The 21,733-nt window shown below is 38.3% G+C and overlaps 1 protein-coding gene across 1 annotated transcript in view; it reads left to right on the forward strand.

Moving 5' to 3' along the window:
- LAMA2 (laminin subunit alpha 2) overlaps nucleotides 1-21,733 on the forward strand; it is a 334,586-nt gene that overhangs the window by 211,373 nt on the left and 101,480 nt on the right. Inside the window, exons 20-28 of the mRNA XM_063153343.1 lie at nucleotides 1,532-1,638; nucleotides 2,646-2,909; nucleotides 6,333-6,513; nucleotides 9,833-9,969; nucleotides 12,387-12,620; nucleotides 16,222-16,365; nucleotides 18,745-18,924; nucleotides 19,631-19,819; nucleotides 19,914-20,152. Coding sequence (XP_063009413.1) covers nucleotides 1,532-1,638; nucleotides 2,646-2,909; nucleotides 6,333-6,513; nucleotides 9,833-9,969; nucleotides 12,387-12,620; nucleotides 16,222-16,365; nucleotides 18,745-18,924; nucleotides 19,631-19,819; nucleotides 19,914-20,152 — 1,675 coding nt within the window. The remainder of the gene's footprint in view (nucleotides 1-1,531; nucleotides 1,639-2,645; nucleotides 2,910-6,332; nucleotides 6,514-9,832; nucleotides 9,970-12,386; nucleotides 12,621-16,221; nucleotides 16,366-18,744; nucleotides 18,925-19,630; nucleotides 19,820-19,913; nucleotides 20,153-21,733) is intronic.

The raw sequence follows: 21,733 nt of genomic DNA on the forward strand, positions 1-21,733 counted from the left end.
GGAAAAGATAAGCAATGTTACATCAAAAGCGTCTTTTAATTTTTACTTTTTAAAAATATATTGCAAAACAGAAGGAGATAGAAATCTCTGAAGGTGTTACATAACTGGTATGAACAGCAGAACCAGCACATTTTTGTTACTTATTCCTGAATTTTTGCAAACATTTGAGAAACAATGCCATGAACAGAATGGCATATCATATAGTTGCTTTCATTAAAAGAAGCAACTTCTGCAGAATACCTCAAGAGCAGGGAGAAAACTCCCACACCGATCCTTTTAATTTATAATTGGAAATTAGCAAGTCCAATGAAGTAATGAGGAAGGTCTTGTTGTAATAATCTATAGATAGGAAAAATGAAACTGCTTTGTCTCACATAGCACCTTCTGACATGCAAGTATGCGACTGCCATGTGTTCACTGCTGGGACTCTTGTGTTTTTTAAAATGAAGGTGTCAGGTTGAGGAAAAAAAAGCAACACATATAGATAGGGCACTGCAGGAAGGCAAAATGTGGATTGGATCCCAATTTTAGAGAGTAGATTGATAATTGGTATAAAACGTGGATTCATTTCCCTATGAAGGGGGAAACAAAAGTATGTGCAGGAACCAGCTCATGCTGATCAGTGACTGCGTGGTTATAGTCCCTGTGGCAACAATCACATTCCTGTTCTCTACAGCAAGAGCTAAGGGTTTTTTTCAAAATCTCTGCATGCCAAAAGGGTTGCAGGACACAAAGGTTCTTGTGGTTGAAGAACATAAAAGGTGATAGGCATCTTCCCCAAAATTTGTCTTCCCCTAAAGAAGAATTTAAGAGCCAGAAGCATTGCTGTTTTCCTCAAGAAACAGCTTTTTCACTGCCTTTTTTAATCTTCAGGAAAGCACTGTGATGAGTTAGGTTGGTCAGTTGGGTTACATTTCCTCTGGAAACTGTGATGCTGTTGCTGCGACAGAAATCCTGGAGAGTCATGGTAGCAGATAATCCTTGGTATATTTTTCAGTGCAGCTTGGGGCATGAGAGCATTGCTGTCCCTGTAGAGTGTCAACTTTGTACTGAGTTTGCAGCCTGCCAGCATTTCCTGACAACTACATGAACAGGGAGTGAACTCCAGGACAGCAGAACCAGCATGTGGAGCAGTAACACTCCCACTGGTTGGGGCTACACCCTGTACACACCCTGTGTAAGGGTCTGTACCCTTCTTGTGTTTTTCTCTCAGCTCTGCCCTTCCCTTCCTCGAGACTCCGAGTCTCTGGGCATGTACTTAGTAATCTGCCCTCCACATCCTGCTTTGATCTGAGAGGAGCATCTAAAACAAGCTGTTAATGGACTTGAGGCAAAATTTCTGACTGCAATAATTTGGAGGAAAATTCTGCATTAATATGGGCAGGTTAATATGTCAGGGTATGGAAGCAACACCTTCCTGCTTAACCCAGGCTGGGCATTTCTCAGTGTGGCAAAAGCTGCACTGTAAACATTTGGCTATTAGATTTAGCTTCAGGGAACACACTGACATCTTCTTCTTCCTCCTCTGCAGCCTGCCACTGTCACATGAATGGCTCCTTCTCGGAGGTCTGTGACTCTCGGACGGGCCAGTGCGAGTGTAAAGCCAACGTCATCGGGCGCCGCTGTGACATCTGCAAAGTGAGTGACCAGAAATGGGGCTTCCTTTCAGCTTTCTTCACTGCTTGTCTCAGCTAAATATCACTTACTTCTGGATAGACTTTTTGTGTTGTTTAATTTTCACTTTAAGAACATATATGGATTGTTCTTATGTAGAGAAAGGTTAAAATGATGGCTTTTTAAACATTTTCTAATAGTTTTCTAGAACAGAACACAAGACATAGCATTTACATGCAATTAATGTATTTTAAGCCTCACTGTATCATAAATAAATTTGTATACATATTATATACACTTCATATTTTGAATGTTTGATATAGAAAATTAGTTTAAAATATTGCAGCTTTGGGAGATAATTCCTTTATGAAGAAAGATGCAAAATATCTGATAGCATCTGATGTTTATGTCTTAAAAAAAGCAGGGTGCTGGTTTCATTCTGCTGGAATGTTCTGCCTTCATGTTTTTTTCTTAGGGTTTCTTCTTTTATTGTCTAAACAATGTATTATTTTTGGTGAAAGTGTTTTTTGCCTTGACATTGTTTTCCTGTCTCATAAATCACTGCAGAGAAATATTGTCTCATAAACTTTCACAGAGTTGTCTTCAGGCAGCTAAGGAATATGCTGTAGTCAGCTACACATTTCTCTAGTTCAACATAAGGATTCATGAGCTAGACCTATGTCCTCAGAGCACCTTCACCTGTGTGTAATTTAAAGAACATAAATAATTCTGCAGAAATCAAAAGGATCTTTTTCACTCTTTAAAATGATGTTATTTCTGAAGTGGTTTGCTCACACTCCATTTTCAATTGTATTTAAAGAGTCTGTTCAAAGAAAAAATGCTGGTATCAGTGGAATTTGCAGATCGCACAAGGTACCCAGCAAACATCTCATTAATACAATACTGGTGATTAATTTGAATTAATCTTTGTTTACTTCAGTGCTTACTCCTGTCTTTATTTCTGTACCCTTTTATGTGGTGTAGTTTTCTTATCTTCACTTTCTAACAGTGTTTACTTTTCATTCTTCAAGCCCAACTACTTCTGGGCCCCAGAAAAGGTGTTTTGTATACCCTGCGGCTGCAGTGCTTTAGGCTCTGTGTCACTGCAGTGTGATGTGTTGGGAAGATGTATCTGCAAACCGGGATTCATGGGCAGACACTGTGAAATCAGCAGACAGGTGCCTCAGCCGCAAGAGAATGCGGGGAGCAGTCAGCAGATCCGAGTGCCCCCGCGGAGGTGGGGCGCCGGCAGTGCCAGTGGGTGCCCACGAGGCGCCTACCGGCCTGCGGCTCTGGTAATGGGACCCTGCTTTGCATGGGCTCGAGTCTCCTGTTCGCTTGTGTTTGGAGCTCACACAGCTTGCTTGGGTTTCTCATTTTTAATACCCGTGTTACAATATAAGAAATTCTCAAGAAACTGACAGGCTCGGAAGGCAAACGGCATTTTAGGATGCTCCCCCAATCCTAAGGGCTTCATCTTGCAAGTGCTGATATCGGCGAGAAATCAAATTTGAGAAATCAAATCAAATAAGTCCCAAAACAGCACCATCCACAGCAGTATGCACAAAATGCATGGGAGATGTACATAAATCAATGGAATCAGTGGAATTTTCTTGGACTTTGCAGTATAAGACTTGCTTTTCTAACAATTCAAGAATCAATAGCTTAAGAAGGTTGCAAGAAGAATCAGCCCCAGAAGCAAAGAGTTAAAATGTAATTTTAAAATATTGAACATAACTGGTGACAAAAGTTCTCATTAGTGAATATTAGCAAAAAGTTCTCAGTTATCTGAGCCATTTTTAACTCAGTGCGGTGCCACTTTTCTGAATGTAATGCCCACGATGATAGAAGTGTTCATTCCTTATCACAGACCAGCAAAGCAACTTACTTCCTAAAATTAAGTATTTATGATACAACTGCTTCTAAAAGAGCAGTATTTTAGGAATCTTGTTTGTCCTCCCTGCAACTCAAAATCTCCATATTTACCACACTGTTTGAAAAATATCTGGCAGTGTTTTTCATCCTCAGCTTGACTTGGGGACCCATGCTGTATTTGTTCATATAGACTTTCTTGGAGAAATTAGTTTTTTCCAATTAAAAATGTCTTAGATTACTGTGTTGCCCACACAGTAACTGATGGAGACACGATATAATGACATATTCAGAAAGTTCAGTGTCTTTCCTAATTGTAGTCTAGGATCTTATCTCTTGTTCAGTAAATGTGATTCTTAGAATTTCTGTGGGTAAGCAAACTTTGCTGAGAACTTTAACTTGAGGTTAAAGTTTGCATGACTGACCAAAATGACACTGTGTGCAGCCCTCCTCACAGAACGCAACCCAGCATGGTGGTGGTCCATTTTAACACAGTGTGGAGTGCTGATATCAGACTTTTTCTGACTGTTGCCCATATAAACAGAATTTATTAGAACCTAGTAAACTTTATCTTGAGAACTGAGATGCATGCTGTGCATTGGTTACTTCACTGCATGAATCTGAATGTCTGTCTTGAGATTGTATGTATTCACATTTCTATGTTTCTTCCTATGTAAAAGAAATCTATAGAGATAGTAAAGTATTTTATTGAACCTTGAGTTTAATTAAATGAGTTTGACTACCTCTTTCTCTCTGATATGCCATGTTTTGTCAGAAGTATGAAATTTGCAAAACATTTCAATTCGAGTTTGGAAATGAAAATCAGTGTAATTCTTTATTATGTGTATAATCAAGTATATGCTTAGGTCTTTACAATTTCCAGGCCAAATTCTGACCATAGATGTGGTCCTGTATTCTGACACCTATCAGCAAATTCTCTGTCTGAGTGGAGAACTCCTGTATTAACCTCAGAGATCAGATTTCAGGACTTTTCCATGGAAAGCTTCTGAAGTTTCAGAGAATTCACCAATACAAAATGTTAGTTAGGGGTTCCACTGTAGAACAAATCCATATAAAATAGTAGTCATAAAATCATTAAGGTTGAGGACTTCCAAGTTTATTGAGTCCAACCTTTGACTGATCACCACTTTGTCTAGTTGACCATGGTCAACTAGACCATGGTACTAAGTGCCATGTCCAGTCATTTCTTGAATGACTTCTCCGCTACCCTTTGGTTGTGGAGGTAGCCTTCTCCAATAGCTGACCACCCTTTCAGTAAAGAAATTGTTCCTGTTTTCTAAACTGAGCATCCCCTGGCACTGGCTGAGGCCATGTTCTCTTGTCTTGTTGCTGGTTCCCTGGGAGGAGAGGCTGATTCTCACCTGGCTACAGCTCCTTTCAAGGATTTGTAGAGAGAAAAGTTTCCCCCTGAGCCTCCTCTTCTCCAGGCTAAACACCCCCAGCTCCCTCAGTCATTCCTCATAGAACTTGTGCTCCAGACCCTTCACCAGCTCCATTGCCCTTCTCTGGACAGACTCCAGCACTTCAATGTCTTTTCTTCCTGGAAGTGGCTCAGAACTGGACACAGCACTAGTGCTTAGTGCAGAGGCACAATCACTGCCATAGTCAAAGCCAGCACAGCTCCATTGATTTGAAGATCTACTGGTTTATTGTTGGTAAAAATTTAACACTTCATGCCTGAATCCCAAAGTAGCACATTATAAATTAAATATTTTTCACGTTGTTCCATTTATATTCATTAGCAGTGATCATTTTAGTATCTCATTTTTAACATTCTGCTTTTCTATCAAACTCTCTGATAGATTTTATTATTAATGTTGTAATTTCAATTTCAAATGAAGTTTTTAATATGATTTGGGTTTCAGTGTACACTGAAAATAATCATGCCTGAAAAACAGGTAGAGAAGTACTCCCATTTTAAAGCACTCTAGCTCAAGACTGAGTTTGTCATTTGAATATCATCTGGTTTGTTCCAAGGAGCCTCTGTTGGTTGATGCAGTGAATCTCACAAGGTCTTCTGCTTGAAAGCTTTGTGCAGAACTCTGTATCTGTATCTGCAGTATACAAATGAGTGTGTGTCTTCCCTTCTTTACTTTTTGCATTTCACTAGTGAAGTTAAGGAGGAAACTTCTTACTAGAGTTGATAACATCTACTCTGGTTCTGTAGAAACTTTATATTGATTACTGCAAAAAAGAAAGAAAAGAAAATAGAAGAGAACCAGAGGCATAATCCAAAGACAGAGTTTTTTTATCTTAAAAAAAAATCCCCCTTATTTCTTTGTATTGTACACAAATACACTATCTCTATGTTCTTCTAAAGTTATTCCTATATATCATTCTAAAGAATTGCCCTTAAGTTACTGTATACAGATATTGCCTTTGTTCAGAGGAGATAAAATGTAATTCAGAGGCTTTCCAGTTGAATTGATCGCCATTTATAGCTAAGAATTTGAATGCACTCTCGTAGCAACAAACATAGCCTTACAAGCAGAGATGGGGTATGTATTTTGTATGCATTTATGTGTTGACATACCTTCCATTCCAAGTGAGAGCTGTGCTTAGGCAAACAGCCTCATAAGAAAGATGTTACATTGCAGAATATTCATTACAACATCAGATAACATTCTGAAATCTTTATTCTTTCTCAGCAGTGTAGAGCATTTTGTGTCCTTGCTCCAGGGTGTTAGCACTACAATTTAACCTGGTAAAAGCAGTATTTCAGTGAGGAAGAGGAAAGAGCAACCCTGATCTCCCTACGCTCTCAGCTTGTCCTCTTTTCTCCTGATAATCATTCCATGTACTAACTGCTCTTCACTCTGTGGCAGCCTGGAACATTTGGCTTGCAGTCTTCCAGAGGATGTGTTCCCTGCAACTGCAACTCCTTTGGTTCCAAGTCCTTTGATTGCGATGGGGACGGACAGTGCTATTGCCAGCCCGGAGTGGCAGGGAAGAAGTGTGACCGCTGTGCACATGGGTTTTACAACTTCGAAGAAGGAGGCTGTACCCGTATGTAAATGTTTTCCACCCAAGCACAGATTGATTTGTTTGTTTATTTATGTATTTATTCCTAACATTCTAGTTTGGCTAATTTTGGATTACATAACAAATTTTCCTGACCAGGCGCTTATAGACAGCCTTGTGCATCATTCACTTGACAAGGGTGATGATTGGCAAGAATGAAAGACCCAAGACATTTCTTCTATTTTATGAAGATTTTATGAATTTTATTTTATTTAGAAGGAACAGGAATGTCATTTACTCCATGTAGTGTCTGCCAAAAAAACTCCACGAAGTTCCTATAATTTAATTAAGAGTATCATAGAACTGATTAAATTTTTTTGCCAAATCACATAAACTTGTAGGGATGTAAAAGGAAAACCACAAAAACACAAACTCATTTTGCTTCTAGTTTTATCCCAAACCTTTTCATTGTTCTCATATGGTTGATCCTCTTTAATTACCACAATCCTTTCCTGCACAGTAGTATTTAATTGCTTACTTGAACTTTATGTGTACAAGAAGATCTTTAAGTAAAACTATCTGCTATATCCCTTGTGTAAACACATGGAAAATCTCCTTTTCTAGATGCTGAAACTCCAGCATTAGACATAAATATATCCAGCCACCTCTTTACCTTTATTTTTTTTTCCTTTTGGAAACCAGGTCAAAGACTGAAATGAATGCTTCTTATCCTTGAAGTAGTGCAGACTGCTAAATCAAAAAGAACCCAATCAATAGGTTTCTTCACAGGGAAATATCCATCTTTCCTGATAGAACTGTGTTTTTCAAGTCTCAGAGACTCATTTATGTGTGATCACAGGACACATAGATAGTTGTCTAGTGTGACTGACTGCTGGGGTGCCAGAATGCTTTTATTTTTCTTTAGGTATAAAGTAGATTCTTTCCAGAAGCAGAAATCACAATGTCTCATAATCCATTCTTGCTCCTTTCCTATCCAGAAGGGCAGCACAAGTAACAAGTTTAGCTTTCTGCCTTTTCTTGCTCTTTTTTTTTTAATGGAAGGAGCATCAAGGCCTTGAGACCCATATTTGGTCAGCAGAATTTAGTTTCACCTGTAGTGTGGATAAACCTTAAAACAGGCTGGATTATAGATTATGTTTGAAAATGTTGGCTCTATGGTGTTATCTCCCATGGGAATGAAGGTTTCAAAAACACCTAGAGGTTTGAAAAGTTCAGATACATAGGCACCTTGGAAAAGGGAGAGATTGTTCCCAGGCTCACTGATGAGAGAGCTTGAAATAAAATGCAAATGATAACTGCAGTCCTAAAGCCTTTAGCAATTAAATGAAGGGCAAAAAAATCTGTCGTTTATGATTAGCATCTTATTCTAACATTCCACCACTTAAAAGCACATCACCATTGTGAAACACAACAAAATGTTGATAACTACAGTTGGGGAAGGAAAATGAGAGGGCTATTAATGAAATTGCACATTAAAATTTTAATTGCTCTCTTAGCAAAGTTTAAAATGACAGGGTATAAGAAAAAGCAATGAAATGGTAAAACACTGTAGATTCAAGTAACATTTTAAATATAAATGTATTGGCCTGTGGTCATCAAACATTTAAAGCAACAGCAGCACCTATAGATGTTGAGAAAACTCAGAATTTTGAAAGTTCCAAAATGAATAGAACAGGTGGACAGGAATTCTGTCTTCAATGTGCTCATTTTTCCACATTTATTTTCAGTAGGCTTCTTATGTATTCCTTCAAATGACAAAAAAAAAAAAAAGAATTAAATTATGAATCACAAAGAAAATCAGAAATTTAATAGAAGTATATCAAATCATTCTGGAAGGAAAAGTACAGAAAAATTAATTTCATTGTGACAGTTAAGTATCAAATAAAATATTTGACCTCTTTTATCTATCATTTATCCAAAAGGAATATAATTTAATTTTTTTCTTGTGCAATATAAATCTATAAAGCCTAAAAACCCGCTGAAAGTATCGTCAGTGGTGACATTCTATCAGCAGAGATACAAAAGAGGTTTCTATTTCACTATTGCTTTCAACTGTTGTGTTGTATTTTTTCCCTCTTATTTTGAAAAATAATTACAGAAGTAAAAATAGGAAAAACATTTGAATATCTGCTTCCCCTCTGTGTCTTTTTAGCCAATTTTGTGCAAGACCTGTAAGCCCATAAATGAGCTGTCACAACTGAAAGCCTCAGTTTCCCAATGAGATGCATTCTGAAACTTCAAGCTACAGTGTGTGAAAATATTTTAAATAGCATGCAGCACATTGTGTTCCTGCCATGAGGCAAAACTTGCTGTCTTCTTTGCATCAATTTTCTTATCTTGAAGGCATTGGTGGGGAAAAAAAAGGTCAATTCCTTTTTGAACTGTAGATAGGAGTTCTATCTTTGCACATCCCTTGTTTTCTAGTTTCAGTTTGAATTGAAGTATTTCACAGTAAAGGCAGTGAACATAAATTAAACCCTCAGTAAAAAAGTTACACTGCCCTTTAAACACCCCGAGGAACAGGTTATCATGCAGACAGTCAGTTTGCTTATGGTGCTTTTCTCTGACCTCATGGGTTTTGTGGATGGTGGATCTGAAAACAACACACACCAGTTCTGCTCTTGCAATCACTTGTGTGTCTTGTGCCCCTTAACTACTTGTCACTTACACACCTTGAATCTATATTTGCCACCAATGAGTTGTTTACTTCTGGAAGCACTTCCAAACCTGAAGTATTTTTAATTTGGTATAATCTGCAAAGAATTCCAGTTTCCCATGGAGAGATAACATCAGTTTGTTGATGTCCTCCCAAGGCAGATGATATGTAAGCTGAAAAAGAAGGAATAGAAAGGGACAAAGAAACCTAAACACCTTTTTTGCCCTTTAAGGAAGGTCTCTTTAGAGCAGCAGAAATTTCAGAAGGTATTTCTCAATTTGGTATAAGAGGTTAAATAGGCTGCAAGTTCCCTGCATAGACAGCTCGGAGACCCTCAGGTGGCCTCTTAGAGGGGACAGCACGGGCCCAGAAATTGTATAGCAGCATCCTGCAGTTACATCGCAAAGAGTGCACCATCCCAGAAGTCTGAACTTCTGCAGTTGGTGCCTTTATTTTTCCCCATTCTCTTCTCATTGCAGCTACTTCAACCACAGTTAACCTGTGTTTCTCTGCTACTGGTTTTGGTTTCTCATGGTTTGCCTACATTTTCTGCCCCATCGTGTCCACAGATAACTGAGTCCACTGTACAGTGAAAGAATGATCCTAACCCCGTTAGGGCCTGCTCTCCAGGTGTCACATAAAGGGATAACTTTTCCTCTGCTTTATTTTCTTCTGTCTCCCATGAAGCCTGCGAGTGTTCACGTTTTGGCAATAACTGTGATCCCGTCAGTGGACGCTGTATCTGCCCTCCCAATACTGTTGGAGAGATGTGTGACAAATGTGCACCAAATCACTGGGGCCATAACATTGTCAGTGGCTGCAAGGTGAGTGGATTTCTATTTTCTCTATGTGTGTTGTCTCTTTCACAGTAATTTATAGCTGGAACACAGTTTTTGGCTTGTAAATTGTGGTTCATCTCCATATTGCAAGTTTTAGTGCAAGACTGGTGTAAATGTTGGCAATTTGTTACTGCTGCTGCACTACAGATCCTCTGTCTCAGGTATGCAGCCTGTAACACAAAACACCCTGTTGGTTTTGCTGTCACGCTGAGTCAGGGTCCTGCTTGAGCCTGATTTTATTTTATTTTATTATAGCTGGGTTTTACATGATTGAGATTACCAGAGTATTGAATGAGGTATGTAGATGTGTATTTATAGGTAATCAGCAGTGCTTTTGGGGAACAAATTTTCTTTGGCCTTAATGGTGACACCACTGGGAATTTGTACTCAAAGTTTGCTTGAGAAAGGTTTCAATTTGTGCATAAAAGACAGCAAGGAGAAAAGATAAGAAACATCCACCTTAGTTGTAAATTGCACTTTATTCCCCTGTTCTTAAAGGGAAAATAAACCTTAACATTAGCCTTTAAATCCTTCTTATTCCAATAATTGACACAGAGTTAAAATATCTGAAGAGAAGGGAGAAGAAATAGGAAAACAATGATAGAATAACAAGGAGGCTGTGAAAGCTGTTGTTAATGACCTTGAGTTTAGTGGCACAGTGTTCAGTTAAGGTTGAAAACTGGTGACAGTGGACATCATAGAAAGTTCAATTACCTTCTTCCTCCCTGGTGTGCTCATTGATGATAAGGGATTTAATAGTACTGCTACAATTACTCCAGAAAATGATATCTTTTTGGAGCATAGTCATACACCATTAATACTTGTTCTTAAAAGGCTGTTAGTCATGTAGCTCAGGCTGCAAAGCAATTGACAAGAATGATTTCTTTTTTGTATGTATGTAAAACTCCTGTGAAACCTCTGCAGTGCTGCTGTGATATAGACTCTTGGCTTCTGAAACCAGCCTAATGAGGTTGAAGACCTCTGTTTGAGCTCTGGAGTATATTCTCTGATTGTCTTTTATGTGAGCACATTAGTATGACAGTTCCATGGCACCATCTAAATTAATGATGATCTATCAGCCCACATCTCTTTCAGTATGTTGCTGCTAATTTCTGCAAAGTGAGATGTGAATCTCCTGCTTTACAGGAGAAATCTTTATAAAAGATTTCTAATCCAAGGCTGTTGTAAGTCTGACATAGAGAGCATTGTAGAAAACTGCATAAACCACACATAGCATCTGATTGTAATTTAGGTTTTGATATTGCACACCAAGATACTTCAGACAATGGTGAACAATGTGCTTTCTCAGCTTTGTGTTCAAATGCGTCTTGTGGAATAAAGTTCTTTCTGTCAGAAAGTTTTATTTTTTTAGGCTAGGTAATCATCTTGCAGACTGTATATTTCCTGTATATATTTACCTTCTTTATAAGTGGTGTTTTCAGATCAGAGGAAAGGTGGTCTAAGCAGTCATGTAATAAACAGTTTTGCTTAGAAACTGAATCCACATTTTCTTCCTCTGTTTTTTCAGCTTCGTGTCTGTAATTTTAGCAAGTCTATCCATGTCAGTTACTGTGGTAACCTGTACTGCTGGTACTGAGTTTTTTGCTGTAAGCTGAACTTCTCCATATAATATTCTGGTCACATCAGTGATTACAGCCAATGTCTTGTATTAACTGTGCAGTGCTACCACAGTAATAGCACTGAGGGATTCTTCTGTTCTTTGGAAATCTGCAGTTTTCCCTGCTACTTTTGTAATCAATTTCTAGACACCCTGGAAAGTCACCTATTTCTATCCTCACTTGCCTGTGCAAGTCTTATTCTGTGAGGAAGTTTACTTCCAGATATTTCACATGACTAAATCTCTAGCCCTTACTGTGTAAATTACGGTCATCTAGGAGTCTTGTTTGTAGAAAGAGGATAGTTACCTGTCTGACAGATGAGTAATAGACATTGAACTAGATTCCTCGGGAACCACTGAACCCATTGCTCCGGAGGAGTTCCAGTTTTAGGAAAGTGTTCTGAGCATGCCTGCAGAGAATTTACATACAAAATACTTCTTAGAGAGTGCTTGTAGTTTCTGAGTTAATTTTGTCCACAAAGTATTCCAATATCCTTGACCCTTTTGGGTTTATTTCTTTTTGATGCCTAACTTATATACAGTAATATCTATAGAAAACAATCCCACCAGTGCTGTGAATGTATTTAGTGTAAATGCTTGACTCATGTTGAATAAAAATACATAACTGGCCTTATAATTTAAATATGTTATTTTTAGACAGTGGATATTCACTGCTGTATTTTATTTATAGATACTTAAAAGAGGTGAGTTGCTTTTTGGTTGGGTTTTGGTTTTGTTTTTTTCAGAAGCAGAATTACAATTGCCTTGTTTCTCTCCTTTTCAGCCCTGTGAGTGCAGCCTCATTGGAGCCCTAAGTTCTCAGTGTGACTTAAATACAGGCTGTTGCTTCTGCCGCCCTGAATTCTCTGGGGAGAAGTGCACTGAGTGCAGGTTGGGCTACTGGAATTATCCCCATTGTGTGGCTTGTCAGTGCTTCCTGGCTGGGACAGATCCACAGAGCTGTGATGCAGAGGGGAGGTGCTCATGCGTTGATCATTCTGGCCAATGCAGCTGCAAGGTAAGAAAATGAAGGTTGTAAACTCATCTTATAACTGCTGAGAAATTTATATCAGATTTCATTGACACTTGCCCTTACTTGTTCAAACAGTACATGCAGAACAATCTCCTTGGTTTTCATAGTGCATTTGCAAACTGATGTGGGAGGAGTCCAGCATAAAGAAAGACTTCAGGGTTTATCAGTTGCTTTTCCACATACTGACACTTGCCAGTATAGCATCCTCCTAGGAAGATCCTTAGCATCCTCTTTTTCCTCAATTTCTATTTCTGTCTATTCTTACAGAACTGTTGCCAGTTCATCAAGACAATACAATTCTTGTTCAGATTCTGGGCACAATAAAAGCAAACGCATCAGAAACCACAGTATGCCACAGTGCTAATTCAAAGTACATTGACGTAAATGGAGTTAATATTCATCATTTCATGAGGAGAATTCACTGCAATAGTATCTGTTCAGAGTAGACTTCATGCAATTCAGGATCATTAAAGCAAATACTTTTGGCATCGTCATCTGCAACATTCTTATTTGGAATTGTGCTTGGTAGAACAGCACACTTAGGTTGTTTGAGAGTTGGCTGGATTGCTGAGCTTACAGGGCACTAATTGGTGGTTTGATACGCAGTTGGTAGCCAGCAAGCAGATTATCCCAGAGCCAATACCTTCCTCAGTGACACAGATGACAGAATTCATGATCAGCACATTTGAAAATACTGCTGACTTGGACAAGGTTGAGGTTGACATGCTGAACGGTAGAATTACTGTCTAGAGAGTTCTTGAAAAGCCTGATGACTGGGAAAATAGAAAGGTCATTAATTGGAATGGAATGACCTCAGGAAACTGAATCCACAGTACAGTTTGAAAGGAAGAAGCCTGAGTGGCAATCCTGCTGGAAAACACAATATAAACCAACCGTACAGTCTCATGGTAAATAAGGCAAACTGCCCACTGATCTGGATGCAGTGAGCACAGTGGCCAATGCAGCTGCAAGGAAGGACATCACAAAGAGCATGGTAAGCAGGGGAAAGGCTTTATCTACTCAGTGCTCTACTTTTACCATAGTTGGTGCTGGTAAGACTGCATTTGGAAATGATGTCCAGTTTTAGAGCTTGATTTGAAAGTGTTGTTGAGAAATTGAAGAGGATCCAGAGAAGAGTCTCACAGCAGATGATCTGTGGGGATGTACTGAGAGAGCTGGGCTCTCTCTTAGAGGCTAAAAAAAGAGGCTAATAAGAGGAAATGCAATTACAACCACTCCAAAGAGTAGTTGCTGGAATAAAGTCCTTTCTGATGATGGCAGAAGATGTAACAAGGGACAACATCTGCCAAAGGGAGCTTGGGAATTTTGGGTTGGACATGAGGAAAAAAAAAAGAGTATTATGCTGTAGCGGTACACATTATACAGAAACATGTGAAATGTCCATTCTAGGAGATTTTCAAGAACTGGCTAGAAAGAGGCATGGGTAATGTGACCTAGTATTGGTGATAGTTGTACTTCTAGGGGGAGGTTTTTAAAAGTGACCCCTAGAGATTCTTTCTGGATTTAGATTCATTCTTCTTCTTTAGGTCTGTATTGACACAATGAGATAGTAAAATGGAAGGACGAATTCAAATAATTGAATAGCCAGGTAATTATTTTGTTAAATGGGCAACAGTCACTTAATTCTGAGTTTCAAGACACAGAACTGTAGAACAAATTAGGTTGGAAGTGACCTATGGAGGTCATCTAGTCCAGCACCTTATCTGAAAGACACTGCTGAGGCAGTACTTCCAAGCATGGGGAGAGATTTCACAGCCTCTTTGTCCAAACTGCTTGACCACCCTCCCATTTTTCTGGTATATTTGAACAGGAAACATTATGTTCTATTTCACAAGTACTGATTCATTTGACGATGACACTGTAAGAAAATGGAAGTGAGTTGACCACATGGACTGCCAGAATAAAACTCAGTGCTATTTGCCCTGTGCCAGCCTCTGAAATGCAGAAATGGAAGTATCTCAGTTCTTTCAACCTCTCTTGATCCAGGATAAGCAGCAGCCCCTCTAACCAACTCAGTGCCCCATTTCTGGATTAGGTCCAGCAAGTCACAGAATTGGTCAGGTGGGAAGGGGTCGCTGGAGCTCATCTAGTCCAACTCCCCTGCTCAAGCAGGGTCCCCTCGAGCGTGTGACTCAGGGCTGTGTCCAGACTGCTATCTCCAGAAAAGGAGATTCCACAACTTCACTGGGTTGTAGTTTTTCTTGTGGTTCTTGTAAGCACTAAGTAGAAAATGTGGGGGTTCGCGGCATTTTACATTTCTTTGTTGATTCTTTCAAGTCTAATAACATAGTTGCTTCTGTTTCTCTGAGTGCAAATAAACAGTGTATCTTTAGGTGGTGATTAATGATAAAGAAGTGCAAGGGACATGAAAAAAAATTCAAAGCAAGTAGAAATCGCTATTTATGAGAGAAAATGGACAAATAATACTGAATTAAGTAAGCATTTTTCCCTGCAGAATTTTAACCTAAGGTTAAATTTAAATCTAGGGTTGGTTAATCTTTTGTGTACCTTTTATTGAAAGAGTTGTATATTGAAGAAACTAGATTTTTATAAAATGATAATAGGTCCCATTTAAACCTGCTGTTACAGCTGCTGAAATGAGCTCTCAAAGGCTCAGGAACCTCATTGTAAACCCTGACAAAAAGCAGCAAAATCTAAGCTAAATACAGTGTACACACATTTCTTGATAGAACATGTGGAAATGAGGGTTAAAACTGGTAAATCCTGAGGGATAATGTTGGTTTCTTGTATAAGCTTTGGAAAGTTGGTTTTTTTGTTTTTTTTGGTTTTTTTTTTAATTGGCTTCTTCACACTAGTATCAAGAGAACAGAAAGGGTGTGTGGGGAGAAAAAGCCAACTGAGTGTTTTCATATTGGTGACTATTTTTCTTTTTAATACCTTGGTCTCAGTATGAAAATGGTTTTAAAAGGCTCTGCATAAATTATTGTGTATCTGCCCTATCTGGAATAGCTTTTATTTGGACTAATTGAAAAATGAAAATAAAAGCCTTGACATTACAACAGTGAAACATTTCAGCCTTGTTAATACTGTTCAATGATGTGGAAAACAATCATGAAAAAGGGAAAGCTTTTCTCTTCAGAATTTCCATTAAAATACGTTTCTCAGCAAGAACATTTAGTGCTGTACCTTAAATATCTGAACATGTCAATGCTAATTCCTATTAAACAGAAGGCTTGATTAACATGGGCAATTTCAGAACAACTTATTTTTCTTATCTTATCAATCAGTTATTGAGCATGTCATGCCCAAAGTGCCATTTAATTTTTCTGTGCTTACAACTTTCAGTGTGAAGCCAGCAGCTATTGCTTATAGCTACTCAGTGGATACAAATGCAAATGCCTTAATTACATTAATTACATATGTTTGCATACACACGTGATAAGAACCTGGAGAGCTCCTTGAATATTTCCTAAAGCTTATTATTATTTCTTGCTGCACCCTGTTATTATCATTACAGTAGGATTTTCTGTTTCTATCGCTACCTTGAAATAAAACTTGATTATTTTTTCCCCTTTTAAAAATACTCTCTCTCTCTCTCTTCCAGGTTAACGTGGAAGGTGTCCACTGTGACAGGTGCAAGTCTGGTACATTTGGTCTCTCTGCCAGAAACCCACTTGGCTGCAGCAGTTGCTATTGCTTTGGCCTGACTGCGCAGTGCAGCGAGGCAAGGGGGCTGAGCCGCGTGTGGGTGAGTAGGAAACTGCTGAGCCATGTAATGCGATAATGTTGTTTCCTGCTGGCACCTTTTAGTCAGGCTCTGAGAGGTAGCTAGAAAATGGCCAAACATTTAAGCAATCGCTTTCCTCTTCATGCTTTGAGGAGCGGTGAGAGCGGTATGTTCCATTAGACAATCAGGGTCAAGACATTAAAAGAAAATAAGTAGATAGGAAATGAGTGATAGGATAGCTGACATCCAGCCAATGAAAAGCTATTAAACCCCAAGAAAGGGCAAGCTGGTCATATGGGGAAATTATGCAGTCTAATGCATTGCAACATAATCCCTGGTACGTGATACACAGTTTACCCAGGTGTATTCAAGGGTCACAGGTGCTTGTTGTCCACCATAAATTTCCCGTAGTTCAGTTAATCTGTTGATTTCCCTTGTTGGCTTTGTTGTTTTGGTGGGGTTTTCTTTCATTTTTTAAAAAGAGCTTATTGAAGCTTTATTTAAATTCAAGCACAGAGACGTATTATCCATCAGAGCAAACAAAGAGCTCTACACCTGTTTGTGGAAGAGGGCCTTGAGACCTATGCTGGACTGATAAATAAGGCAGACTTGATGTCTCCATTTATCTGTACAACAAGCACAAAATACACATTGAGACAGCTGCCATGCCAGTTCCTCTGTTGCGTTCTGGAGGAGAGATTTCTAAAGGAAAAATATTCATTCTTTCCCCATGTATGGGCAGTCATATCCCTGCTTGAAAGAATACCAACCATAGAAGGAATGTCTGCCTAATGCAAATCAGCCAAAGCCCCAGACTAATCATGTACGAGCATCAGTTAGATAAGGATACTTTAGGCTGAAATCAAGTTAATCTCTCTTGCTTAATGTTATATGGATAGCACTTATTCTCCCCTTCACTGTTCAATCCCGTAGCACCTCTTTCCCTTCCCTGTGGATGAAGTGATTTATTATGATCTGACCCAGTTTTTCTCATTATTTCAGTTTTGCCCATCATATGCTGCTAGACTGGAGATGAAAGGCTGTAGAAGGCTGACAATTTGTAAAATTTAATCAAGTTCCATAACAGCAACAGTTCTGGATAATTGTGCTTTGACCTTTGTGGCAGCACAAAGCAGAAAAAATTTAAACCTCCTGATTATTTTGTTTCTCTTGATTAATTTCCTTCTGTATTTATGCTGATATCTAAAAAAGTGTATGTCCATGTCATATGTAGTATTTGTTACTCTCGTCTATTTCAGAATTGATATAGCACTGAAAAATAGGTGAGACTGTTTTGCCAGCTGCTAGTGGCTATTTTGGGTACTCTCAGGTGCTTCAAATGGCATTAGATTTGTTTAAACAAGTAAATCCTGGTTTATATGACAATAAGGCATGGCTGATGAATGACCTGAAATTCAAATGTGTTGACCCTTTTCTTTGAATCTAAAGTATTAAACAGTAAAATACAGCTGTGATACAAAATCACTAAATCTCACTTAGGACTGGCAATATTAGGTGTCCTTCCATGTCTCATCAGTCCATAGATCTGCTATAAATGGAAATACCAGGATACTGAAAGTACAGTGCAGGGTTTGGTTGATTCCTCATTACCTGAATCCTGTCTCATCACCAATTTGTTGACAGTATCACTGTTACCTGTATTTGTTTTCTTTGTCTTCCTCACTCTTTGGGAGAAAGCAGTATTGATACCAGCCTTTTGCATCTGTTCAAGGATGTCACATTCGCTGAGATCCTTCCATTGGCACAGAATTACTAAGACTCTTACTACAGTTTTTGATCAAAATAACGATTTCAGTATAATGCTAATGAGACTTTGTCAACCAGTCTAAGAAAATTACAAGCACATAAGTGGCATCCTTGTATTTTTTTTAATAAAGCTGAATTTAGAGTTACAGAAACCTTCACTGAAGCTTTGCTCTCTGCAAATTGCCTGGAGAACATTTAGCTTGAATATTGCAGAGAAGTATCAAGGCATCGGACACTGTGTTTTACAGCTCCAGTGATCTATAAGTGGTGAGAAAGTGCTTCTTTGTAAGGTAACATTTCTCACAATCTGAACAAAAGAGGCCTGGGACTAAAATAGCACTATGAAAATCACTTCTATAAAATTCATGGAATCACTTGCTGATTAAAGTATTTTAACCAGTGCTGCTACATTCTTTGTTAACACGAGGACAAGGTGCGAAAGGCTCAAGGGGAAAGTCATTATTAGCACTGTTCATACCTGAAGGAGTAGCAAGACTGCTTTGTGACAAATTGCTCATGATGTGAAATGAAATTACCTAGAAGTAATATTTTAAAGAGCTAGAATTTAAAGACTAACACTTCATGGGGAAAAACAGAGTTAATTTTCTTCTCCATTTTTTCAAATATGCATAGGTGACCTTGAAGCCAGAGCAAATGATTCTGCCACTGGTGGATGAAAAGCTTCAGCGTAGCACTCTTTCAGGGATTGCATTCCAGCCTCCTGAAATAGTAGCAAATATAGAACAGGTGATGCAGGATCTTCGGTCAGAACCTGTTTACTGGAGACTTCCAGAGCAGTTTGAGGGACGAAAGGTAAACCTAAAACTCCACTGAATACTGATGTGGCTTTTTTTTCCTTTTAATCTTATTTTATTATTTTACAGTGCCTTTTTTTCTTTCCAATAAGCATGTCTTCACACAGTAGAAGGTACTTCAAAAGAAAGTAAATGCTATTCATTATTAAAAATTATTTGCTCTGTTACTATGGAAATTCATAAGTAATACAAACAGTATTTTATGTGTTAATATCTGTAAATATCTATGTTCTATTTTTCCACAGGATAAATTTTCTCATAAAAATGTTATTTGAAAAATTAAGCTACACAAATTTAATATAACACTCTTGCAATTTTTTGTTTCTCTCACTTTTAAGCAAAAGATATGTGATATTTGTAGACTACATGGGAGAAAATGATTGAAAGAACCATCCTTTTGGATATTGTTATGCACCTCTGTGACAATTTATTTTGCACTTTTGATATTTCTTGGTTTGGTGGAGCACCAAGGCACATATGAGGAAATAGATAACATACTGGTTTTAGTGTAATATAATAACAAATTGTGGATGAGTGTTTTTGAACACAGTCCTTGTCCCCAGATAGTTCCACAAGTACAAATTGCTATTTTCTACCACGCATGCATTCATCAGGCTGCACATAGGTGCAGAGCACATCTAGCTCCTTCCCAGGAATTTATTTTTAGCTAACTGAAAATGAGATTTCTTTCTGTGCTTTGCTAGCTGACCGCTTACGGAGGGAAACTGAAATATGCCATCTACTTTGAAGCACGAGAAGAAACAGGTTTTACTACTTACTCCCCACAAGTCATCATAAGAGGTGGGCCTCCCACAAATACGAGAATTATTGTCCGGCATATGGCTGCCCCTCTGATTGGCCAGCTGACAAGGCATGAGATAGAGATGACAGAGGTAACACTTCCATCTGCTTTTTTAGCCCAAAGCTTAAGCACATGGGTCTTTTGAATATTGTTAATAATCTGTCTTTTGTATTTCTGTCTTTCAGCATGAATGGGAATATTATGGTGATGACCAAAGAGGCAGAAACCCTGGGCCTTGGGAATATTATCATGGTAACCCAGGTCTCAACAGGACAATATCTCAGGGAGATTTCACCTGGAAACCTTATGGAGATGACTCAAGACCAAGTAGAACTGTATCCCGGGAAGATTTCATGAACGTGTTGTATGACGTTCATTACATTCTCATCAAGGCGACTCATGGCAATATCATGAGGCAGAGCAGGTAACTCTTTCATGCAGTCATCTGAAATGGTGCAGTAGTCAGATAATCCCATAGACCTCCCAGTTACTTCCAACAGAATTTCTATTTGTGGCACCAGCTCTGAGCCATTGCTGAGAAGAAGGAGCAGACGGAATTTGTGTTAGCATAGCTCAAGATAGAGAAGAGGGAAGTTTTATGCACTAGAAGATTTATATCACACTAGGCAAGCAGAATCTATATTTTCAGGATTCTAGAACAGAAAACACATGTAGGCACACACATTATGAAACAAACCTAATGTATTTTTTGAATAAAGGTCCACTTTATGAAAGCATGATGCTGTAATTATAATGTAGATGTAATAAATATAGATGTTAGTAAATGAGGGAATTTTCTCCTGAAAGTGGGAAATTAAATATATTAGGGTCATATTCAGCATCTTCTGTTCAATCTATTAATGAATCAGTTATGCAAGGAAATAAGATAACACTAAATTTGAAGTGAAAATCAGGCAGCAACATGATAGGAACATTACAAAAATCTCTTCAGTCTAAAGGTCAGCTGGAAGATTTACAGTGAAAGTAGCAGTCAATTGAACAAACAAGGAACAACTGCTTGGTTGTCTATTCTTCAAAGAGGAGTCTGTTGTTTACAGCATATCACAAGGTGAACATGATTCGGTAACAATATTGTTGTTGAGAAATGCTAATTCTCTATCTAGATGTATAAACAGATATGGCCTGCAAAGTGAAAAAAACAACCTCTTTTGTTTCCACACAGCACTAGTGAAGCCTAAGTGTGAAGTTCTGGTTAATAGAATTTAAGAAAATACTTCTTAAAGTGCTTGGAGGATATCAGTGACCATCATTGCAGGCTAGAAAATATGACACGTGAAAGAAGATATAAAGAACTAGATATGTTTAGAAACTAGAAATTGCTTTAAGGTGCTTAAAATGTTGTCACAGAGAAAAAGGAAAGAATGAGTTCTCTGTTGCTATGGTGGGTAAATCAAAAACAAACATGAATTTAAAGATCAGCAGGAAAGATCCATATTAGAAATGAAAGATAAACTGCTGGGGGTAGAGATGTTCTAGAATAACTTACATAGACTATTGCACAAAGTTTTTAATAATTAATACACAGTATCCCTCGCAATCAAAATTTATTGGCAAGGGGATGGTAATTAGCAGAGATAAACTCCAAAAGTGTCCAGAAGTCCTTCTGGTGATTCTGTCATAGAAATAATAAGTTTAAATTGTTTCTAGGTTTCTAAGGTACAAATAGGTTTTTAAGAGTTTGAAGGCCTTTGGAGTTTGAAGGTGAATAGTAGGGGCAGATTCCATGGGACTTCATAGCACTGTGTGACAGAAAACATTGTCATTGTTGCTGCTATCATTTCTCTTTAAAGTATGTAATTTACAGAAAAGTATTCATGTAGCTTGCACTGGCTGGATGCTAAATATTAGTAACAGATGCCATAAGTGTTTAACATTGGTCTATTTTATTTTTGGCATAGTCCATTTAGGATATTGTATTACAAGCAAGGGGATTCCCAGGAAAAGAGTTATGAAGGTAACCCCAATGCAATGTGGAAAATTTGAG

This window comes from Melospiza melodia, chromosome 3 (genome assembly GCF_035770615.1).
Source record: "Melospiza melodia melodia isolate bMelMel2 chromosome 3, bMelMel2.pri, whole genome shotgun sequence".
Lineage (NCBI taxonomy): Eukaryota > Metazoa > Chordata > Aves > Passeriformes > Passerellidae > Melospiza > Melospiza melodia.